Source organism: Delphinapterus leucas, chromosome 6 (genome assembly GCF_059928025.1).
Source record: "Delphinapterus leucas isolate spDelLeu-1000000601 "Yukka" chromosome 6, BTC_Dleu_Yukka2, whole genome shotgun sequence".
In the NCBI taxonomy this organism is placed as follows: Eukaryota; Metazoa; Chordata; class Mammalia; order Artiodactyla; family Monodontidae; genus Delphinapterus; species Delphinapterus leucas.
The window spans coordinates 10,321,919-10,342,955 of NC_143134.1; the positions used below are offsets into that span (position 1 = coordinate 10,321,919).

The 21,037-nt window shown below is 49.0% G+C and overlaps 1 protein-coding gene across 14 annotated transcripts in view; it reads left to right on the forward strand.

Moving 5' to 3' along the window:
- The window catches only part of CLCN3 (Cl-/H+ antiporter 3), a 91,134-nt gene that overhangs the window by 65,006 nt on the left and 5,091 nt on the right, over nt 1-21,037 (forward strand). For 7 of the 14 annotated variants that reach the window (XM_089912689.1, XM_089912683.1, XM_022594867.3 and 4 more), the window contains 5 exons: nt 1,949-2,135; nt 4,639-5,037; nt 9,703-9,919; nt 14,031-14,106; nt 15,601-18,360. In XM_089912689.1, the coding sequence (XP_089768815.1) occupies nt 1,949-2,135; nt 4,639-5,037; nt 9,703-9,919; nt 14,031-14,106; nt 15,601-15,759 (1,038 nt within the window). In that variant the 3' untranslated portion in view covers nt 15,760-18,360. Of the gene's footprint in view, nt 1-1,948; nt 2,136-4,638; nt 5,038-9,702; nt 9,920-13,977; nt 14,107-15,600; nt 18,361-21,037 lie in introns of those variants that run through there. The other 7 variants (XR_016393459.1, XM_089912684.1, XM_089912685.1 and 4 more) reach the window with 4 other exon arrangements.

Here is a 21,037-nt window from a genome sequence, read left to right on the forward strand (position 1 = left end):
GGGTCAGTAGGATGGGAAGGTCTCAGCTGGGCATATTGTGTTCGTGGTCAGTTCCACGGTTGTCATCAAGACACGGCTCGGCTGGTCATTTCAAAGCCATTCGTGTGTCAGGCATCTCAGAGCCATTCGTGTGTCGGGTACCTGGGCTGAGCAGGTTCAGACAGCTGGCCTCCTGCACTGCCTGTCTGTCTCTGGTTTTTCCCTCGTGGCGGCCTCAGGGTGGGTAGATTCCTCACATGGTGGCAGTTCAGGGTCCCCAGAGCATGGTTCCAAGAGGACCGTTTCTATCCTAGCCAAGGATGTCCTGCAGCACACCTCCCGTTGAGTCCTGTTTCTCTGTGCGGTCACAGAGGCCCCGGGTTCAGGGAGGGGACGCACACTGCACCTCAGAGTGGGAAGGGGTGTCAGAGAATTGATCATCATGTTTTAAAACCATTTTTAGTAGCTTCCTGTTGCTGCTGTGACAAATTACCACTAAATCACATACATTTATTACAGTTCTGGACTTCAGAAATCCAAATTGGATCTCCCTGGGCTAAAGTGAAGGTGCAAACAGGGATTTACGGAGGTTCTGGGGGAGAGTCCATCTTCTTGCCTTTTCCAGCCTCCACGTGCCTTGGTTCCTGGCCCCCTTCCTTCTTGCTCAGAGCCGTGGCTGGTCAAGTCTTTGCTTTATCTCAGCATCCTGCCGCGAACTCTTCTAAAGCCTTCTTTCACATTTAAAAAGCCTTTGTGATTACTTCAGGCCCACCCATATCATCGGGGTAATCTCCTGTTTTCAGGTCAGCTGATAAAACAACCCTGCGGCGGACGATTCCCAGGAATTAGGGTGTGGGTGTTTGTGGGGAGCCCTGGCTCTGCCTCCTGTATCGCTGTGGGATGTTGGCTGGAGAGGGCCCTGTGGGCTCAGAGCTCAGTCACTAGGCCTGGGGGCACCAGGCCTTTCCACCCGGGGTTTCAGGCAGCTAGGCCTTGTGCCCTGGGACATTGCTTCTTTTGAATTTATGAAAGTGAGAATAACATTCATCAGTTAGTGATTTGCCAGAGATGTAATTCTTACGATCGTCAGTGATGTGTGTGGGAATCAGATGTCTGTCCTTGGACCCTCGTTCTTTAAAGGCCGGCCCCTGCGGCTGACGCAGCTGCTACCATTCACTGGTGACACAGCACCGTGAGCCACGGGAGGACAGCTGCAGCTCAGCAGACTGCAGCGGCGGCAGCCTTTGAACCACCGTCTCTCTCTTCTGTTGTGCTCTGCCTTAGTCCGCTGGGCGTAAGGGTTAAGTGATAGAAAAGCCGTGACGTTTCCCCTTTTTTCATAGTGAATCAAGTTAGAAGAGCCACTAAAGCCCCCACTTCTGCAGGGAGTTTGCTCTGTAAATCCAGCTTTCTCCCGCGGAAGCCAGAGGCAGCGGGCAGGCCGCCAGGGCCCACGTTGCCCTCCACTCTGGCTGAGGGCATACCTGGTGGGAGAGTGAAACGTCTGGTTTGATCCCTTCTATGTGCATATTCTTTTCATGACCTGATACAGTCGTCAACACGTATTGCTCTGTGCTGGGCTCGTTTCGTGCCCGGCAGGTTGGAGCTGTTGGTCTTTTAATATTGGTTAAATAGTTCGTCTGTACTGTTCCTGGTTTCCTCACTAAATTGAATCAAGAAAACTGTGCGCCTTTTAATCATTTAACGTATGTGTGTATGTAAGGGACTGGCATGAAGAGACCCCTGAGCTAAAGGAGAAATAACTCTTGGGTCACCTTCTCTTTGGGCTGGGGAGTGTGGGTTGTTACATTGTAACTGAGTTGGCGGGATTGTTGCCCTTACAGTTAGAACAAGGGTTTGCTGTAGTTCCCTTTGCACCAGGATTTTGCGTTGTGCCTCAAGGCTTAGACCGTAGGTCTGGAGCAGGCGCGCGGAGGACGTGCCTCACCGAGCGCTTGCCCCGTTGCAGGTCCCGTCCGGCTTGTTCATCCCCAGCATGGCCATCGGCGCGATCGCCGGCCGAATCGTGGGCATCGCAGTGGAGCAGCTGGCCTACTATCACCACGACTGGTTCATCTTCAAGGAGTGGTGTGAGGTCGGGGCCGACTGCATCACCCCCGGCCTTTACGCCATGGTCGGCGCGGCCGCGTGCTTAGGTAACGGGGCCCTGTGCGTGCGCGCGTGTGTCTGTGGCTGAGAGAGGAGCGGGGTGGGGGGAGAGGGCACGGCGAGGCATGTGGCCTGTGCGGCACTGGTTTTCATCTCGCCAGCCCCTGCACACTTGTTAATGCAAAGCCGTAGGAGGAGTTAACATCTTTTTAATATCGTGTGATGCTGTAGGGCAGAAAACATCTCACTACCACAGAGGCTTGATTTGAATCCTGGCCAAGGAGGTATTTGTTTTTTCGTTGTCAGGGTGCTTGCCTTACCTGCAGCCCCTCTAGTGTGGTTCCTGGGTTAGCACTCAGCAGAGCTTCGGGGTACCTTTACTCCGCCTCTGCAGAGGTTCCCTGTCAGCCTTAGTAGAAGGTCCTTTAAGATGCATTTACAGCCGAAGGAGAAAGCTAACTATTGTTCTAAGGCAAAGAAAAGCAAAATGTCTGCATTACATTCTTAAGAGTCTATTTCTTGTCCTCTTGGACATGAAAAATCATTATTTTATTTTATATTTAAAATGTCAACTAAACTTTGGTTATAATATTTAATTATAATTGGTATTTTGACTCAGTTTTGTTCAGTGAGCCAGAATTGTGTAGTTATTGATCTTCCAAAGTGTAATATTAAATGAAAGAATCGTTTTCTGCAGAGCAGAAAGTAGGCATCCACTTTGTGATGAGCGCCGCGCGGCGAGCGGTACAGAAAGAAATGTGAGCGTGGGCCCTCCCCTCACGAGACGCGGGTCGGGGGACAAGGCCTGCGCTGGTTAAACGGAGGAGCACCGCACGGGACGATGGGCCCCAGCGCAGGAGCGTCGTCATGGGCCCTGCGGGGATCCAGAGGGAGGGTGGCGGCAGGGGCTCTGGAAGAGGAGCAGGGTTGGAAGGAGCTGCCTTTGTTGAAGAGGAGAGTGGTGTGCAGGCAGTGGGGTCGGGACGGGTGAACTCGGCACGCGGGGGGGCTTTGGAGAGCCTGACAGTGTTGGAGTAGAGAGTGCGTTTTGGGCACCTTGGGAAAGAAAGGTAGATTGGTGAGAAGGAGGCAGTGACTTATGTCAGGATGAATTTCTATTTGGAATCGGTCAGGTCCGTGGCAGGGTTGTGGCTTTGCCATTTTTAGTGGGATAATTTTGGGAAAATTCCTTTACTGCTTGATTTTTATCTTTCTTATCTTTAAAATGGAAATAACAACTGCTTATTTCCTACAGTTGTTTTTGAGGATTATGTAAAATAAAATGCATATAAAGCTGTTAGCACAGTGCCTGGTAAAATACGTGCTTGGTTAAAAAAATAAAAGCCTCTGTAAACCACCTAGGGCATCCCTGGCATAGTGCAGATACCCAATATATAGTAGGTTCTTTCTCCCTTCTATTTTTAGGTTAAAAAACAAAAAGGAAGAGCTTTAGCTTCACACAGTATCAACTGACAAGCCCCGGTAGGTTTTTGAGCAAAGGAGCAACATGGTGAAAGTAGCACTTAGGGAAGATTAACCTGGGGACATGGCTTATAAAGTGGATGGAAGGTAATGGGGCCCGCAGTCAGGGAGGTTAGATGAAACAGTGTTCAAATTCAGGAGCCGAGACTTGAGGGTCTGACTAGGTGGGTAATAGTGAGAATACTGAGAAAGGGCCCCCTAGATAGATGTTTGCAGAGCACATCAGCTAGGACTAGGTGAGAGTCTAGATGTTGGGATACAGCAAAGGGATGAACCAGGAGTGGCCACTGGGTTGTCAGGAGGAGTGTGTTGTCTGGTCCTGGAGTTGGGGGCCGGGATGCGAGCTCTCTGGGGGAGAAGAGGGGTTTGGCTTTGAGTGTGTGGTGGTTTCTGCGACAGTGGGTCCCCCAGAGTCTTCACAGTTGGAAATGAGACCAGCGTAGCCGGAAGATAAGGTGTGGGTAGCCAGAGACATGGGACAGACACAGCGTGGGTGGAGGGGCCTGGGTCAGGGAGGCCTCAGCAGAGAGTAGGGTTCACAGTGGTGATCTGGTAGGTACCCAGAACAGTTCAGGTGAGTTTCCTAAGCGGGGCATTACACTGTTAACAGAAACCGCAACGCGTCAGAGTGTTTTATTCATTTTGAAGAGATTTAGAGGGGAGAAATGTATTAATTTAATATTCTACCCCCGAGTTTAATTTGTAAATTGGTAGTAAGCAAATTAGCTATGATGTGCTTCACCAAGTTCTTTAAGAATTAATTGTAATCTTTTATAGCGGTGAAATTATGTCTTTGTGATAGCAGTAAACCAAAATGGGAAACTGTATTAGTTGGTCAGCTGTGATTTTTTTTGTCTGAAGTAAACCAGTTTTAAAATGTTATTTTAATAGTCTTCTGTGTTATGAACAAAGAAGATTGGTTTCTCTAGATCTTATTAAAATAGCGATGATTCATTTCACTAAGTTCTGTTTATAATTTATGACCGACCGCCTGCCTAGTGCAAAAATTCTACCACCGTGGATTGATGAGGACCCTGCCCTTCCTGACCTGTGGTCTTATTTTTTCAGGTGGTGTGACAAGGATGACCGTGTCCCTGGTGGTCATTGTTTTTGAGCTCACTGGAGGCTTGGAGTATATTGTTCCCCTGATGGCCGCAGTAATGACCAGTAAATGGGTTGGAGATGCCTTTGGGAGGGAAGGCATTTATGAAGCTCACATCCGGCTAAATGGATACCCTTTCTTGGATGCAAAAGAAGAATTCACTCATACCACCCTGGCTGCCGATGTCATGAGACCTCGGAGGAGTGACCCTCCCCTGGCCGTCCTGACCCAGGACAACATGACCGTGGATGACATAGAAAACATGATTAACGAGACCAGCTACAACGGCTTTCCTGTCATAATGTCCAAAGAGTCTCAGAGATTAGTGGGATTTGCCCTCAGAAGAGACCTGACAATTGCAATAGGTACCCTTTTAAAGAACTACACACACATATACGTCTATCTACGGCTCTGTCTGTTGGTATCTAGATACCTAGGTGGACGAGTATAAATATGTAATAGATTTCTGAAAGAAAGGAAAGCTATAAAATTTAATTGGTTGGGTTCGTGGGGACAAGTGGTGTATTTTATGTCTCGTAATATCTTAGGTTTTTTAGGAAAGGAATTTACCCTTCCGTGGGATGTTTTCCAGCTAAATACTGTTTTATCTTTTGATTTGGCATTGTTATCAGGGACTGGAGTCCGGCTCTTTCTTTTCTCACTCAGATAAGTCTTGTTAACTTGACAATATTCATAATAGCATGTTATATAAGGCCTTAGTAACTGCCGAGGCATACAGCTAAATACCTTCTTGTAGTTAATAAAGTTGGCTTATTTGAATGCAAGTTACTGAAAACTCCATCGTCTTTGGTCTGTCTCATGTCAGATCCATAGGGTTTTGCTTTTTCAATTTTTGGATGTAGATTTACAGTATTAACTTGTAATATATAGTTTAAAGCAGCGGTCCCCAACCTTTTTGGCACCAGGGACCGGTTTCATGGAAAACGGTTCCTCCATGGATGGGGCGGGTGGGTAGGGGTGGAGGATGGCTCAGGCAGTGATGCGAGCAATGGGGAGTGGCCGATGAAGCTTCGCTGGCTTGCCCATCGCTCACCTCCTGCCGCGCGGCTTGGTTGCTAACAGGCCACGCGCCGGTACCGGTCCGTGGCCCAGGGGTTGGGGACCCCTGTGATAGAGGGTATTTTCGTCCAGCCATTGCCTTGATACTCCTGGTGTTCAGTAGAGGACTCGGAGCTGAAAATGTAGAGCGTTCAGCCTGTCCCCGAAGGTCATTCCTGTGAACCCGTCACCTCCCTCCAACTTACCTCTGTGGCCAAAGGGTTGTAAAATATTTCAGTTCTTGAGCCATTTGAAGAGGGAAGCCTAGATTGTGTAGATGGGCAGCATATCTCAAGGCAAACTGGAAGCTCTCAGTTTACAAGAGCTATTCAAGCAAAAAGAAGAAGGAAAGAATAGAAAAGAGCCTATGCAGAATATCCAGTTCAGCTAAGGAAAAGGCTGCAGCTTTGGGAGACCTGCTCAAAGCCTAGCATTCCCTTGAGCTAACAGACTGGTAGTTGTCCGAGTGGGCGGAGTGTGTGTTAGACGTGGCGGCGTTCAAGTGTTTTAGCCTCTGAGCCGTCACCACGGCCGACCTACAGTCGGAGGAGAGTTTCGCTGTCCACATTTTGTTCATTACGTTGTAATAGTAAGCAAAAAAGAAGAGGGTCAGAATTTTGGAATTTATGTAGAAATTTAAAGGAAAAAAAGCCCAGGTTTTTAAAAGATAAAGTGGTAAAGTTAAGAATTATTTATATTCCCATTGATTCTGTGGACATATTTTTAAAAGTTGATTTTATTACTGTCCTGAGAAATAGCACATTGGGGATAGCAGATAATGTCAGTTTAAGGGAAACAGGGGTACTTTAGATAGGTGAAATAGCAACTCATGTCATCAGAAGGGTTAGTCACAGCGTGATTTTCTTTAACACACCTTAAGTATTTGCCAGCATATATTTTGGTAAAGTTTTAGTTTTTGAATGGGAGAAGTAGACCTGTACACTAGAGTTTTGTATATAATATGTAGTTTATCGATATTTATATAAAATAGTTTATCAAAGGACCGAAAGGAATGCTTGAATAAATTGTGAACTATATACTATGTCTGGGGGTGGAAAACTCAAGATTTTAAAAGAGCAGTTCTCTCCAAATTTATTTATAAACTCGGCATTAAATTTTATGTTATATCGTTAAAAATCTTTTTTTATTTTATCTTTGGCTGCGTTGGGTCTCTGTTGCTGTGCGTGGGCTTTCTCTAGTTGCGGTGAGCGGGGGCTACTCTTGGTTGCGGCGCGCGGGCTTCTCATTGCAGTGGCTTCTCTTGTTGCGGAGCACGGGCTCTAGGGCGTGCGGGCTCCATAGTTGTGGCATGCAGGCTCAGTAATTGTGGCTCACAGGCTCTAGAGCACAGGCTCAGTAGTTGTGGCGCACGGGCTTAGTTGCTCCATGGCATGTGGGATCTTCCCGGACCAGGGCTGGAACCCGTGTCCCCTGCATCGGCAGGCGGGTTCTTAACCACTGCGCCACCAGGGAAGTCCCTTTTTTTAGTTTGTATGTAGATAGTACATTCACATAGTTCAAATTTGAGAAGATTAAAAGTTTATAGTGATGAATTGCCATACAGAGAAAGAAAAAAAAAAAGGTATATAACGAAAAATCTCTCACCCATGGCCTCGTAATCCCCAGTTTAGCTCCGTAGGCAACTGTCTCCTTACGTTTTCTGTAGGTGTCATTCTCTCCCTGTGTAAGTAAGTGTACACGTTTTCTCCTTTTTTATAAAACAAGTCACAGCATGCTACCCAATACGTGCTGTTCTGTGTCTTGTTTTTTTCACTAAACAATGTTTTTTTTGGACATCTTTCCAAATCATTTTATTTTTAACAGCTACACAGTACTCCACTGAGTGGATGTACTGTGGAATACCTCATGATTTTTTAAATCCGCTTCCCGCTGATGGACATTTAAGATGTTTTCAGCCTTGCTGTGATAAAAATTGCCACCTCACATATCTGATAACCTTGTGTACTTGACGTTTTGCCTATGCAGATGTAGGGAAGTACTAGAAATGGAATCGCTGGACCAGGGAGTAGTGCGTTTGTAATTTTGTAAGGTATTTTCAGATTGCACGAAGTCGTGGTTCTGCCATGGACTCTCACCCGGAGTAGATGACAGTTTACTGTGTTAAAGTTTAGTCCAAATGGAGAGACATTTCTCCTGCATTTTTTTTGTCCAGATGTGAAAGTGAGGCTCAGTGCTTTTTTATAGATTTGTTTAAAATGAAGCATATATTTACTACTACGTTTATAGTGTGAATTGAATCATCTTTCCTGTTTTCCACCTTAAGGTATAAAAGTGTACTTGCTCCTTTCTGATGATGTGCTAGGAGCTGTGAGTTTTACAGGGAGATTCTTAATGCATGAGAACTCGAATACCATTGACATATTGAACACGATTAGAAAGGTACATGGCGCAGTGACAGTTAGGCTGCTCCCCTCGTTGTACTTTTCTCCTGCCCCCTCAGGAGCTTCTTGTTCAGAGTAAAGCTTTAGCTTGTGCACCTGGGAGAGAGGATCTGCTGAAGGTTTCCCCCATGACAGTATTATCAGCCTTAGACTGTGAAACAGCGTTTACTCAATAATCCGAACTGCAGTACATGGACCAGCCTTTTGTTTATCTCTTTGTAGGAGTTAAAATTAGCTTTGTATCTGCCCCGGTAGTTGAAACACCATTTTATGAGTATAGAGACCTTTTTGGTGTCTGAAATTAATACAAGTGAAAGATCCCTGGGGGATGTTTTTGGAATCTGTCACTCCCAGGTTTCACAGAGCAACTGTCCTACATGCTAACAGCGCCTCCGTTCCTCCATTCACAAGCCATCAGCCTGATGCTTCTACGGGCCAAAAGCAGCTTAACGAGCATTTTTCAGAAGTCATTTATGTCAGTTGCTGGTGGGCTTTCTTCTTCTCTGTGCCCTTCTCATGCTTCCAAGGTGCTTTAGGGGATCCTAGCACTAGAACGTCACTGACCGTGACAGCACAGTGAAGCAGGGCCTTGCTGGACGGAAGGAGAAGGCGTTGCGGTGTGTGTTTATGAGCTGGGCTCACTGCTCGTGTAGGGCTGGTGCTTGTTATTTTGGCTTACATATTTTTGTGGCAAAACTCATGTTCAGAATGTGTTCAGTATGACAAATAGGATATTTGTACACACAGCTTTGGATTCATACTAACGAGGAGCGTAAGCTCTTTCATTTTGCTTGTGTGTTCTCTCCCTTTCGCGGGTTTCCTTCTCCTCCCCACGGTCTCTCCTCTGCCGTTTTCCGTGTCCTGGCCACCTGTTGTCTCACAGTTTGAGAGGTGGCAGAGAGGAAGTAGGCACAGGACAGAAGCACTTGAGGCGGAGCCCCGGAGAGCGGGAATGAACGGAGCCTGTGCAGATAAACCTCGAAAGTCGGTCGGTGTCCGTTACGTGTGTAACTGTACTTTCAACCCACCTCATGACGCACCTAGAAAATTAAGCTTGAACATCAGAAAAGAGGAAGAACTAGCGGGTTCACAGGGGTAGGATAGACAACACGGTCCAGGCAAGGATGAGATTCTCTGTGGTCCCGCCTCCGAGGCAGGAGGAGTGGCCCACGGCACAGGCAGGCCTCTTGGGGGTGCGTTCCTGTTGTCAGTGGTGCTCTCGTTACTTGTGTGCCTTTAAAAGCCCGTATTCCCAGTATGCTTCCTTGTCCCCCAAAGTTAGACCACAGCAAAGAAAATTATACCATGATATAATTATACCACAAGTATTTTATTTGCATGAAGATGATTTGTTATTGGTGGATCCTAATTCTGTCTAATTTAAGAAATTGCTAAATGGCTTTTCAGTCCATTTTTTTCTTGGTTAGGAAGAAGGGAAAAGAAAGAGGGGACCGAAAGGATACGTTTATTTATTGTTTTAAATCTCTGAATAAGCGGGTTGTCCTGAAAACAAAACAAACCAAAGAAAACCTACCAGTTTTTAATTTTTGGTCTTCTCTGTCTCTTCAGAGAGTGCCAGAAAAAAACAGGAAGGGATAGTGGGCAGTTCCCGCGTGTGCTTCGCACAGCACACCCCGTCCCTCCCAGCAGAGAGTCCCCGGCCACTGAAGCTCCGCAGCATCCTTGACATGAGCCCATTCACGGTCACGGACCACACGCCCATGGAGATCGTGGTGGACATCTTCCGGAAGCTGGGCCTGCGGCAGTGCCTGGTCACGCACAACGGGTGAGTGTGCTCGGCCCGGCCGCCGCCAGCCTGCGGGACGCTCTGGGGGAGCCCAGTCAGCCCCATCGCCCTCCCCGGGAGGGGGGTCCTCGGAGTCCCACTTAGTAATGGCGAGCAGAGTGTCAACTGCCAGGTCTTTGCCAAAACAGGAAGTGACATTTCTCAGGAGCACTTCGGAGCTGCAGGGAGCCGGGGGCGTCGTGGTGCGGGGTGGGCGGGGCCCGGCTGAGGATGCTTCCCCTCTTAGAGGGCGGCGGAGCCCGCGGCCTGCAGCACCGCGGCACCCTGTTCTCTTTTTGTAAGTATGCCATGGTTAGAGTATTCGTCTCCAGTACAATAATAGCTTTCTAAATGTTTTGCTGTTTACTCTTTGCTTTATCGTGTAATGAGGGAAATCATATATAATTAAACGAGGTTTGTGAATTAGGTGAAGACCTTTTGCAGACGCTTTGTTTCTGCTTTTCTGTGGTCTCCATCCACACATCTTTTGAATAAGGTGTTGGCCGATGAACACCAGTGCACTTAAAATGTATAAATTGATTTCTCTGCCCTTTGCACGTACACTGGCCGTGTTTCCCCACGGTAGGAGTGTGGGGAGGTATGGCCTGGCGGGTGTCAGGCAGCGTGGAGACGCACTGCGGGCCCGCCTCAGCGCACAGGCCTCAGCCTGGCGTTGCTCCCCTGCTCCTGGGCTGGCCTCTGCCTCCTGCCCTTTCTCTCCGGGCCCCTTGATCCCTACTGTGTGGCTCTTCCCACTTGGAATCCTCAGGCACAGTGTTTTACCTGCAGGCTGATGACAGCAAGGCTGGACTGTGTGTAGATGGGATGATTCCCCTGCGCCGCGTGAGGCTCTTTGAAACACCGCACACTTAGAGGACCCAGCGGTTTGACAAACGATCCCGTAGGGACAAAACACACGACCCCTCTGTAGAGAAAGGAGGGAAAGTGAACACCTCCCGATGGGGCACCTCCTTCGAGTTTCTCGTTTACCTCTGTGGCCCCCTGCACAGAGGTGGTCGTCAAGGCTGGGGAGATGTGTCCAGGCACGTGGTCAGCACGGCGTAGCTCAGGGGTCAGGTAGCCTTCCAGCTCGGAAGCCCAGCCTCTTGCTGCTTTACGTGGTGGTTGACCAATAGAGTCTGTCTTCTTTCTTTGTGATTTCTTAAACTGCTGTTTTCTTGGACAGTATATTAGCCTGTATTGGGTTAGGAACAGAAACAAAAAGCTAGAGAACTCGATCCATGATTGGTGTTTCCACTGTGCCAACCAGCTAAGATTAAGTCTAGGTAAGAGGAAATAAATCATTTGAGGGATGCAGCTCTTGATCAAGGGCAGGGAGGCTGACGATCAAATGCCACAGATGCTGATGGGAGAAGAGATGTATGTTGTAAAATAACTACTTTCTTCTGTGTAATGTTTGATTTAAAGAGTAATGGTACCAGACTTCATTGTTTAAAAAGCTTAATAAGTACACGCTAAATGGAGTACCTTATCATGAAGGTTTGGGGTCCTTTTAGTAATGAACGGCTCACTTGGAAGCCTAGCTGAGTGAGTTGGCTTATTAAATGTTGACCTGCTCTGTGTTGCTCTCTGTGCCTGGCGTGGCTTGTCCTCCTGTGTCATAACAAGTGTGGATGTCTTTCTCCAGTCCCGGTGGGGCATGTCACAGGCTGTGTGGGTTCATGCCCGTCATGCACTCTGCTGACGGAGTTCAGGTTCTCAGCAGCACAGATGCTGGCAAGGAGTGAAGGGGTGGGGGGACAGCTGATGAAGATCTTACCTGATCCCGCCTGTTTGTAAAGAAAGCGTGGGGTGGGAGGTGGCTTTTTATGTTTATTGGCCTTGATTATATTTTCCTTACTTCTGTCCTTCAAGGAAAATAGATTGGTAGATAAAAGAAGAGAGCTTATCTCTTCTGCATTTTAGTGGAGAGTCTAACGGTCAGCATGTTACAGTTCATACTGGGTCCTTAGAGGTGGAAAATAACTATGTATTTGGGGGGAAGAAGACCTGAGGAACCTAGACCCTGAGATGCAAGGAGAAAGTGAGACTAGGCGGGTGTCTGTCAGCGTTGAAGATTCCCCACGTTTTGTATTCTGATGAGCAGAATTTCTCAAAATCTTTTAGTCTTGGTGGAACCAGCAGGATGTTAACTAGAATGGCTCAAAAAAGAGGTCCGTGACCATATGCGTTTGTAAAGTGTTGGATTAAATACAGTTGAGGTTCTTTACTGTGGAGCTTCTGAGAGGGAGGTGAACAGCAAACTTGGTTTTCCAAACGTGCACCCTTTAGGGGAGGAAAACGGGAGCAGAGGAACTCCTGGAACTCGTGTTTCTTGGAAACCAGTATTGATACTTTGGGAAGATGCTGGGTCATGCCCTGTTTACTCTGACGTCATTGTTCGCCCCCCCCGCCACCACCACCTCCAGGGAACAGAAAATTGTTTCCTACGTGAATCACATTTTGCATTGATTTTCCTTGCACTTCTGAAAGTAATAAAGCAGCACTGAATTTGCCCTTATTACTCTCAAATCTCTTTTCTCCAGTAACTAAAGAAAGGAAATATGTGTATTTCCTCCTTTTTAGGGCTGTTACTTGGTAAATACGAAGATTACTTTAGAAGTCTGTAAATTTGCCATTGCGTCTTTAATAAATTCGTGACTGCCCTCACTGTGTACCTTGCGGTTTGCCAGAGGTTACTAACATATTAACTGAAATTAATCATTGTATGTAACTGGGTAGAAAAGAATGAGTAAGAACTAAACTGCGGTTCTTCTGCTGAATTGTCAGGGTGCTCACATTTCTTGATTCCAGCTATAAATGCAAGTGAATTGATGGTTTTTGTCTGTTTTACCTCAGACATTTAGTCAGAGAAGAACATTTACTGAGTTAGTGTTTATTTTATGTAGTGCATTTTTTGAGCCCTTTGGAGGGAAACTGGCTCCCACGCTCTGAGAACTGTTCAGTTAGTTTGTCTTTGTTCTTAAGGAAAAGTACGTTATTTTAAAACATAATGAGAAATCATTAGCAAAGCACCTGTTCCTGCCTTTCCCATTCCCTACCCTCCGTTTGCCGCCCCGCCCCAGCACCCCCTAGTGACTGCTTTATAACTGACGTCGGTGGGGGACCAGAGTCTTTGACGGAACGAGGTCCCCTGTGACTTCTCCAGGAAGTCAGGATGGTCTGAGGCAGCGCCATACATAGCTGACTTAACCGGAGCACAGGGACATCCAGTCACCCTGAAGGGCACGCTGGATGGGCTTTCAGAATTCAAAGATTAAAGCTTTTTAGGGTTCTTGACATTCGCTGTCTGTATTGCCATACATTGTGGTTGAAGTCATTCACTTCCATTATAAAGCCAGTTACCAGAATTTTGTTTTAATGATTAAAAAGCAGTTGAATTATTTTCAAGTACCCTCATGAGAATTTGTTCATCATCTTGCTTGATGTTATAATAATGATATTAACTGAGAAATAATCATTATTTAGAGAAAAATGTATAAAATCAAAAAATCATTTTTATTAAGCTTATTTTAAGAAGCAGAATTCGGCAGGTCCTGAAAATCGGGGAGCGCATGTATTAGTCAGCTTTATTTAGTGTGCGTTTTCTTTCATTTTAATTCCAAGTAATAGTCACGGGGTTTCTTAAGGAGGCCAGAGCCTGAGGAGCCTGGGCCGCCTCCGCCTTTTCCGCGGCGGGGTGGGCCCAGCGAGGAGGGCCGCGGGCGACATTGCAGAAATGAGAGGAGCGCTCTCCTCTGTGGGAAGAACGCTGCAAATGCACCTCCTTTCAGAGTTTCGTAGCTGTGATAGATGTTGTTTCTTTGTACTTTTTTGTAGTCATCGTCATTGTGTGCTTTTGATTTTTAATTTAAAAAGGATAACCACCCACCAGTGTTTCAAATAGGATCATGTCACTTTGGAAAGTCCGTAGAATTCATGCAGTGGGACCTGGGATTTCAGATCATTTTTGTGTTTGTTTTCCTGAAGCTCATGAAAGCATTCTTATGGTTCATGTTTTAATTTTTTCTCGCATTCTCTATCATTATGATTGGAAGCTCCTCCCGCCTAAGTTCTCCCGCAGTCATTAGCATCACGTGGTCTGTTGCAGGAGCGTCTTGGGGATCATCACCAAGAAGAACATGGTAGCGCACCTGGAGGAGCTGACGCGGCGCGCCGAGCCCCTGGTGATCACGCAGCTGCTCCCCAGACCTGGGGGTGGGGGGCGTGCTGTGACGTGACCGGGCACACGCCGCCAGACCGCCGGGGCCGTGGCGGGAACCTGGGGGCTGTGACCCTCCCGCCCCCGCACGCCCGCAGTCTGTCCGCGAGGCTGGGGGCGTGTCCAGGTCCCACCGTAGGGAGGGCCAGCGGGTCCCGCCTGCCGTCAGGGTCTTTCCTTGGATTTGGGGCCGTAGGCAGTGTGGTCGGCGGACGAGTGAACCCTCTTGGACGTTCTTGCGGCAAATACGTGCCCTCGAGGACAAGCCCGCTCTGCTTACAGTGTCCCCCAGCCCCACCCCGTCTCTGTCTTGTTCCCTGGTCTTTGGCCGTCTTGTGGGGACTCTGGCTCAGACGTGGTTGTCACCGGCCTCCGTTCTCTGCCGTACCCGCAGAGTCCTGGGGCGTGGGCCCCGGTGCCCTTCGCAGGCTGTTTCTAGAACGCTGTCAGCAGCTTTGAGAGCCATGTGCGGTGGTTCTAACTGGCTCTCTGTCCCAGTGGGGTCATGACTGGAGATGATTTTGAATCATCTGTTAAGTGGCCTGGCTTAGGCAGTTACTGCCTGGAACTGCCTCGCCCTGCAGTTGCCATCCCTCCGTGAGGCCTGTCCCAGTCCAGCACCGATCAGGCACCCCTGTTGTGCGCTAACCCTTCACAAGTGTTCCATGCATCCTTTTTAAAAAAAAAGCTACTAACCAGAGTAGTAAGTAGCTACCCATCCGTTCTGCTTTCTGCTTCATCTATGATCATCTTTCAGGACTCCTCCTTGACGCTCTCACCTGTCTTTCAGTGTAAGCAGTGACAACTCAGACTTTCATAAAAGCACTGCATCGTTTTTGACCAAAATCAAAAAAGGAAGACATTGATGACCGTACTAGAAATTTGGGTTGTCTCAGAGATTTACTCTTGGGATTCTGAAGTTTGGGATTGAAATTCTGTGTTGACCATTTTATATGCATTTTATCTCAATTGTATGTGCTTTCATGTAGATTCTGCATACAACTGGGCAATCCTTAAGTTATTTTTTTAAAGTTAGTTCATTTTGGCTTTAAAAAAAGCGGAACATTGAGGGGATTTGGTCACCAGACACTTCTTTCTTGATGCGGTGGGAACAAATTTTCCTTCTCAGGTGGGGTCAGCGTCCTTTCCTGTTCTACATCCTCCCGTCTTTGTCCCTTTCTCACTGGCACACGTTACTCAGAGTGGCTGTGCTTCAGGGGGGCCCAGTCCTCAGTCTCGGGGAAAGGACACCGAGCTGTTAGTGACGTCGTACTCGCTATATCCAAGGATGGGTGCTGGGTGTTTAATTATCTTTACCAGTAAAATGCTTTTAGAAAATACAGAATCAGGCTGCTTGCTTTGCTCTACTCCTGTCAACAAAAAGGGTTTAGCTATGGATTTAGCTCCTCTTTTCTTTTCCTTTTAATTTTAATGGCAACCTTCTGTTTATCCTTTTCAGACGCCTCCTTGGTATCATCACAAAAAAAGATATCCTCCGTCACATGGCCCAGACGGCAAACCAAGACCCCGCGTCCATAATGTTCAACTGAGCCCCATGACGTCAGAGGGAGAGGAGGCCGGGGAGGAGGCCCGCCTGCTGAGCAGCACCACGCTTTAACCCCCTTCAAAAAAGGAAGTAGAAAAGCCGGGCTGCTGCAGCATGGTTTGCAGTACTGCTGGTGGAATGGAGTGTTGTTTGGGGAGGGAAAGGAGAGAGAGAAGGAGGCGAGTGAGTATCTCCCATCCCACGAGGGGGCCACGTGGTGTGCTGTCTGCGCTGGATGCGCTCAGCCCGGGGTGTGGCCTGGGCCTCCCTCTACGGGGAGGGCGGCCGAGCCTGACCCCGGCCCCCGGCCTGCTCTCCAGCACCGCAGAGACGTGCGTGTTTCGGGAGGGATCCCTCTGAATCGAGCCATCTCTAAGACTGCAAGGTCTTGCCCTTTTTTAATCAAAACTTTTCTGTTTAACTCATGAAGTGTACAGTTAAAGCATTACCTTTCTACATTCCGGATGAGCTTCTCCCTCTCCCCGCCGCCCCTTCTCTCTCGCGCTCTAACAAAGCCTCTGTAAGTTTGTGTGCCCTTTGGAAGCAGTCCTTTCTCATATTGAGATGTACTGAGGTTGTACTGAGGTTTCACACAGAAGAAGGGAGTGTTTCTTGTGCCCTTAACCCTGTAGTTTGCCCCATCACGAGATGCTGGGTGCAGTCACGTGTGCGCCGACAGGGGCCCATGGCACCGGGAAGACCTCCACGGAGGAGAAATGAGCTCTCGCTCGGGTGCCGTGTGGTTCAGAACCAACAACGGTGAACTTGACTTGTGAGGATAAAGTTTTCTTTTTTGCTTTTTTTTCCGCCCCTCTCTGACTTTATGGATAATGTGACCTGGTCGTACGCAGATTTTGTTTCTAAAACTCCTGTAATACACAAGTACTGTTGAGCGTAAGGAGACAAGATGCTGCTTCTTTGACAGTGACGAGAAGGAAGAATTCTGTTTAGCTGCACCTGGTATGAGTTGCATGTTTAAACACTGGAATTTTCTTTTTCTTGAAATTAGATCAGCCTTTTTCTTTTCTTTTCTTTCCTCAAGGTGTTTTACTGCTGACGCTGAAGAAGAAATGTAATTCATAACTTGCACTAAATGTATATTTCTTTCTTAAAAATTTACCATTCTTATTTATATTTTTATGGATTAAAATTTATAAAATACAGATCAGTTAATATCGCACTTAAGTAATTTTACCTTTTTAATGTGATTTTTGTAGACTAATTCAGACTTAGAAATATGGAGATACGAACAAAGTTTACAGTGGGAACAAGGGTTTAAGATGTGGTTATGGTTATTTCTCTGCGATCAGATGTGTACGGAAACCTTTTCTGATCTTTCACTGCCATCCCCTGGGTTGTCTTCTGACCTGTCCATTTTGACTCATTAACTGGAAGCTGAAACACTACATGTTATTTTGCAGATTAAAACCAAAAGTTAAACACTGTTAACCTTTAAAAGAAAAATGAAATGAAAACAGTAGAATTGCAGAGGTGGCAGTTAAAACGTTAATCTGAACAGAACCTGTGAATCTTTGCATAGGTCGCGTCCAGGTGTCCAGTGACGTTTTGAATCCACACTGCACTTTTTTGCAGGATGAGTTGAAAATATACTGGGATGTGTTTGGAATTGTGGGTTTTGGAAATATCTGACTTAATCGTGGTCTTAATTCACTATTGGCAAAGGCAGTTTACTTGAAGCGCTGGCCTAAAAATTCTGGATTATGTATTTTTGGAGGCAAAAATGAATTTTTACGGGCACATTTTCTGAAACATAACTGGCAATGAGCTGTTTTTACATTTTAGCAGTGGTTCTTCGCTTCCTGGTTCTTAATGTATCTGTAAGATCTGTGAGATCACGGAAGATCTTTACGGTCTGCAAGGTTTATAAGATCATGAGGCCAGATTAGAGTGACAGTTGAGAGTTGAGCAAAATGTTAGGAATTTCGTGAGACCTTCTGAGTTTTTGCTGTCTGCCTGCAGTTAGTGTTTTGTCCCCGTTCCTCCCCCCTTGGCCGCCTCCAGGCTTTCTTCCTGGTGTCTGGAGGGCAGTCCTTCCTGAATGATGGTCCTGTGCGTCTCCTCTCGACCTGTCATCCGTGCATTTGCCCCCGAGAGGCGCGGCCTCGCGAAGTCACACGTGGCGTGGATTTTGTCTCCCACGTTTCCTTTCCGATTTCAGGTCCTGCTTCAGAGACTGACATCTCGGGCGGATGTTGATTTTCTTCTCGGTGTGTCCGCCCTGCTGAGACAGGGGAGGGGGGCCGTGTCTCCAGAGTGCTCGTGGTTGTCTGCGTCACTCTGTTCCACTTTTCCTTTTGGTACGTTGGGGTGTGTCTGCTTTTCAGCCAAAGGAGGGAACACTGGAGACCATGAGATCGATGTGCCTGGCTCATTGGCGAACAGATTGACCGATGTGGGTGGAGCGCCTCATTTGAGTACCCTGTTAGAGAAGGTATGATGAGAATGGGCAAGGGTGTCAGCATCTCTTCTTAATCAGCATTGTTTTCAGTTTTGGCTCATGAAGAATGCTTAGTTTGTTAATCTGTGATGTTGCCTAGAGCTGTATTTATCTGTTTTTATTTATACTCATGTAGTAAAGCTGCATATCATTACAGTAAAAATGGTTACTGTGATGAGTCAATCAGAAACTCTATTAAAATCTGTATGACAGTGTGTGGTTTGGCCTTTGATTCCCTCTGTCACCGTCCCCCGCGGTCACAGCCGTGGTGCAGCCAAGGCGCCCGGCGCGCAGCCTCGAAGGTGGGGGAGGGTCGTCCCGCGTCTCTCGCGTTACAGGGCCGGTGCTGTCCTTTGCAAGCAGGAGCGACAGGGGGACAGACGCTGGCATAACAGCGGGTGGACGTACCAGCGATGGGGTCGGCGGCGTCTGCGGGCCCGCAGAGAGATGGCTCTCAGTTTGCTGTCACACCCCTGAAAGGAGACGCGTGAGTCAGCGGCACCGTGTGCTTTTAAGAACGAGTGTGGAGGTTTGCTGACAGAGCTGCCTGCGAGGAGGTGGTGACAGGTGCGCTGTGGGAAGGCCTCCGAGGTGTCCGGTGGGAGGAGCCCGGTCCCCACGCGCCCGGTGGGCCTTGTGTCATCGCTCTCGCGTGCTGTTCACTCGACACGTGTTGAGCACCGGCTGTGTGCTCGGCGCTGCTCCCTGCTCCCGAGGCCTCCGGGCACGCGGGGTGTCAGATGCTGACACGTGTCAGGGTGCGCTGTGGTGGTTGCTGAGCACGTGTGTTTACGCGATCCCGGGGACCGCGCGCTGTCCCGGCCGGTGACTGGGGCAGAAATCCCCCGGCTCGGAGGGTCGGGGGGGGGGGGGGACACGAGCCACGGGGGGCGGGGATGCTGGTCGTGTCCGAGGGGCAGGGTTACTCGTGAGTGCGCCGTGGGGGCTGCAGGCTGACGCAGTTCCCCGCTGGGGGAGGAGCCATGCTGAGCACGCCTCCAGAGGCGGGAGCCCCGGCAGGTGCGGACGGCAGGTGGGGGACGGGGCTGGGGGCGGGGCGGGAGAGGAGCAGCAGGGTGGGCGGGGCAGGCGTCCGGCCGCTCTGTGGGTCCAGACCGTGGGGCGGGGCGGGGCGATGGGGGGGTCGCTCCTGAGGCTCGGCCTGCGGGGCGGGGCGTGCGGACCCTCGGGACGTGCAGGGCTGGAGCAGGGTGTCGGCCGTCAGGCCTCCCGGGCTTTGGGCCAGGGAGCTCGGAGCCCCGGCTGGGTTGGGCGAGGGCGTCCGGTGGGCGGTTGTGTGTCTGAGGTCCGTGTTCTGTTCGCGACGCAGGCCTGACCTGAGCCTCCTCGTGGGGCAGGACAAGGCCACCGTGGGGTCGAGCGGTCAGGGCAGCATGAGGCCGGGTGCAGAGGCCCCTCGTGGGAGAGGTGGGCCGCCGGGGCGCGTGAGTCACGGTCGCCGACAGGTGAAGTCAGTGAGGACGAGTCAGCCCCGTGGACGTCACTGATGACTTTGGCCGGGGCAGGTTCAGCGCGATCGGGCGGCCGCAGTGTGACCGGAGAGAGTTCTCCAGAGATGGGAAGGGGCTGAAGGCATCCGGGACCGCTTTCGGAAGAGCGGTGTGTGATGGACGGTGCTGTGTTGTAAGCTGCGGGATACTATGGCTTGTGCTGTTGTTCGTGGTGTTTTAAGGACACCGCGGGCCCCGACGGAGGCCCTGTACCAAGCCCACGTCACCAAACCACGGCTCAGTCCCTCAGCCAAGGGCAGGTCCAGTCCCCGGCAGCCTGGAGGTGCCCGGTCAGCACCAGTGAGGTCATCCGCCACGGGCCCCTCTGTCCCCCGCAGGTAGGTCACCTGAGCTCCAGCAGGGCACCGTCTCCCCTTGGGCCCAGGAGGGCCACCCGTTTTGCACAGCCCTTCTGACCCCCTCCTGCTCGCTGGATGGGATGAATCGCTGAACACAGCCAGCAAGGTCTTCGGGGTTTACTCAGTTGGATTTTGCTTCTTTTAAGCAATGGGGATGTTTGAGGGAGACTCACTGTTCTGAGAGGGGAGGGGGGTCTTGAGTAGCAGGAGGGACTCCAGGGGGCGGGGAGCAGGTTGGACAGGCGGCCTTGAGCAGGTGCTTTGAGCTGGTGCGACGGGGTGTGCCCTCGTGGACACAGTTGAGATCACGGTCTCCGGTGAGGTTTATTGCTTCCGCTTATTTTCTTGGGTGAATCATTCTACATGTGTTAGAGGTTACACAGAAAAAAATTTTCAAGCTCCAGGTGTGAGCTTAGCTAAATTTGAGCTAGGTAATGATTTTTGTTAAATTCTGATTGGGTCAAGGTGCTCTACTCATGAAAGAGCCCAGGTACTTAAAATGAACAGGAAGGCAGGTGACATTTGGAGGCCGCAATAGCCAATGAAGAGTAGATAAAAATATCTAGTAAACGAGCTTTCAAAGGACTGTGCCTTTAGTGCAGGAAAAAGGTAAGAAAGGAGTGCTTGGTGTCGGGCTGGCGGGAGGAGCTTGTTCTTGAATGGCCAAGGCTCGGTCCTTGGAAGGCCAGTCCCTCCTGAAACGTGCTGCCAGCCCTCGGACACAACCGCTGGGCTTTGAGACTGGAAATGTCTCTATTTCACAAGACTCTTGTCCTCACGAAGCTCTGCTCACAGCTATAGCATCCAAATTGTAACTGCCACGTTCTTGGCACTCCTGTCCAAATCCTGTCTTGGCTCCAGTATACCCAGCTTTCTGAAGATTTGCACTCAGGTTTGTGTAAGGTGTGGATGAGAAGCTGAATTTTTCTGTCCCCTTTCATTTATTCCTTGGTAGGAAATCCTGTTGAAATCCGCATTACTGATCACAAGAAGGCAAATTTTAAAAACTCACATTTGGGATT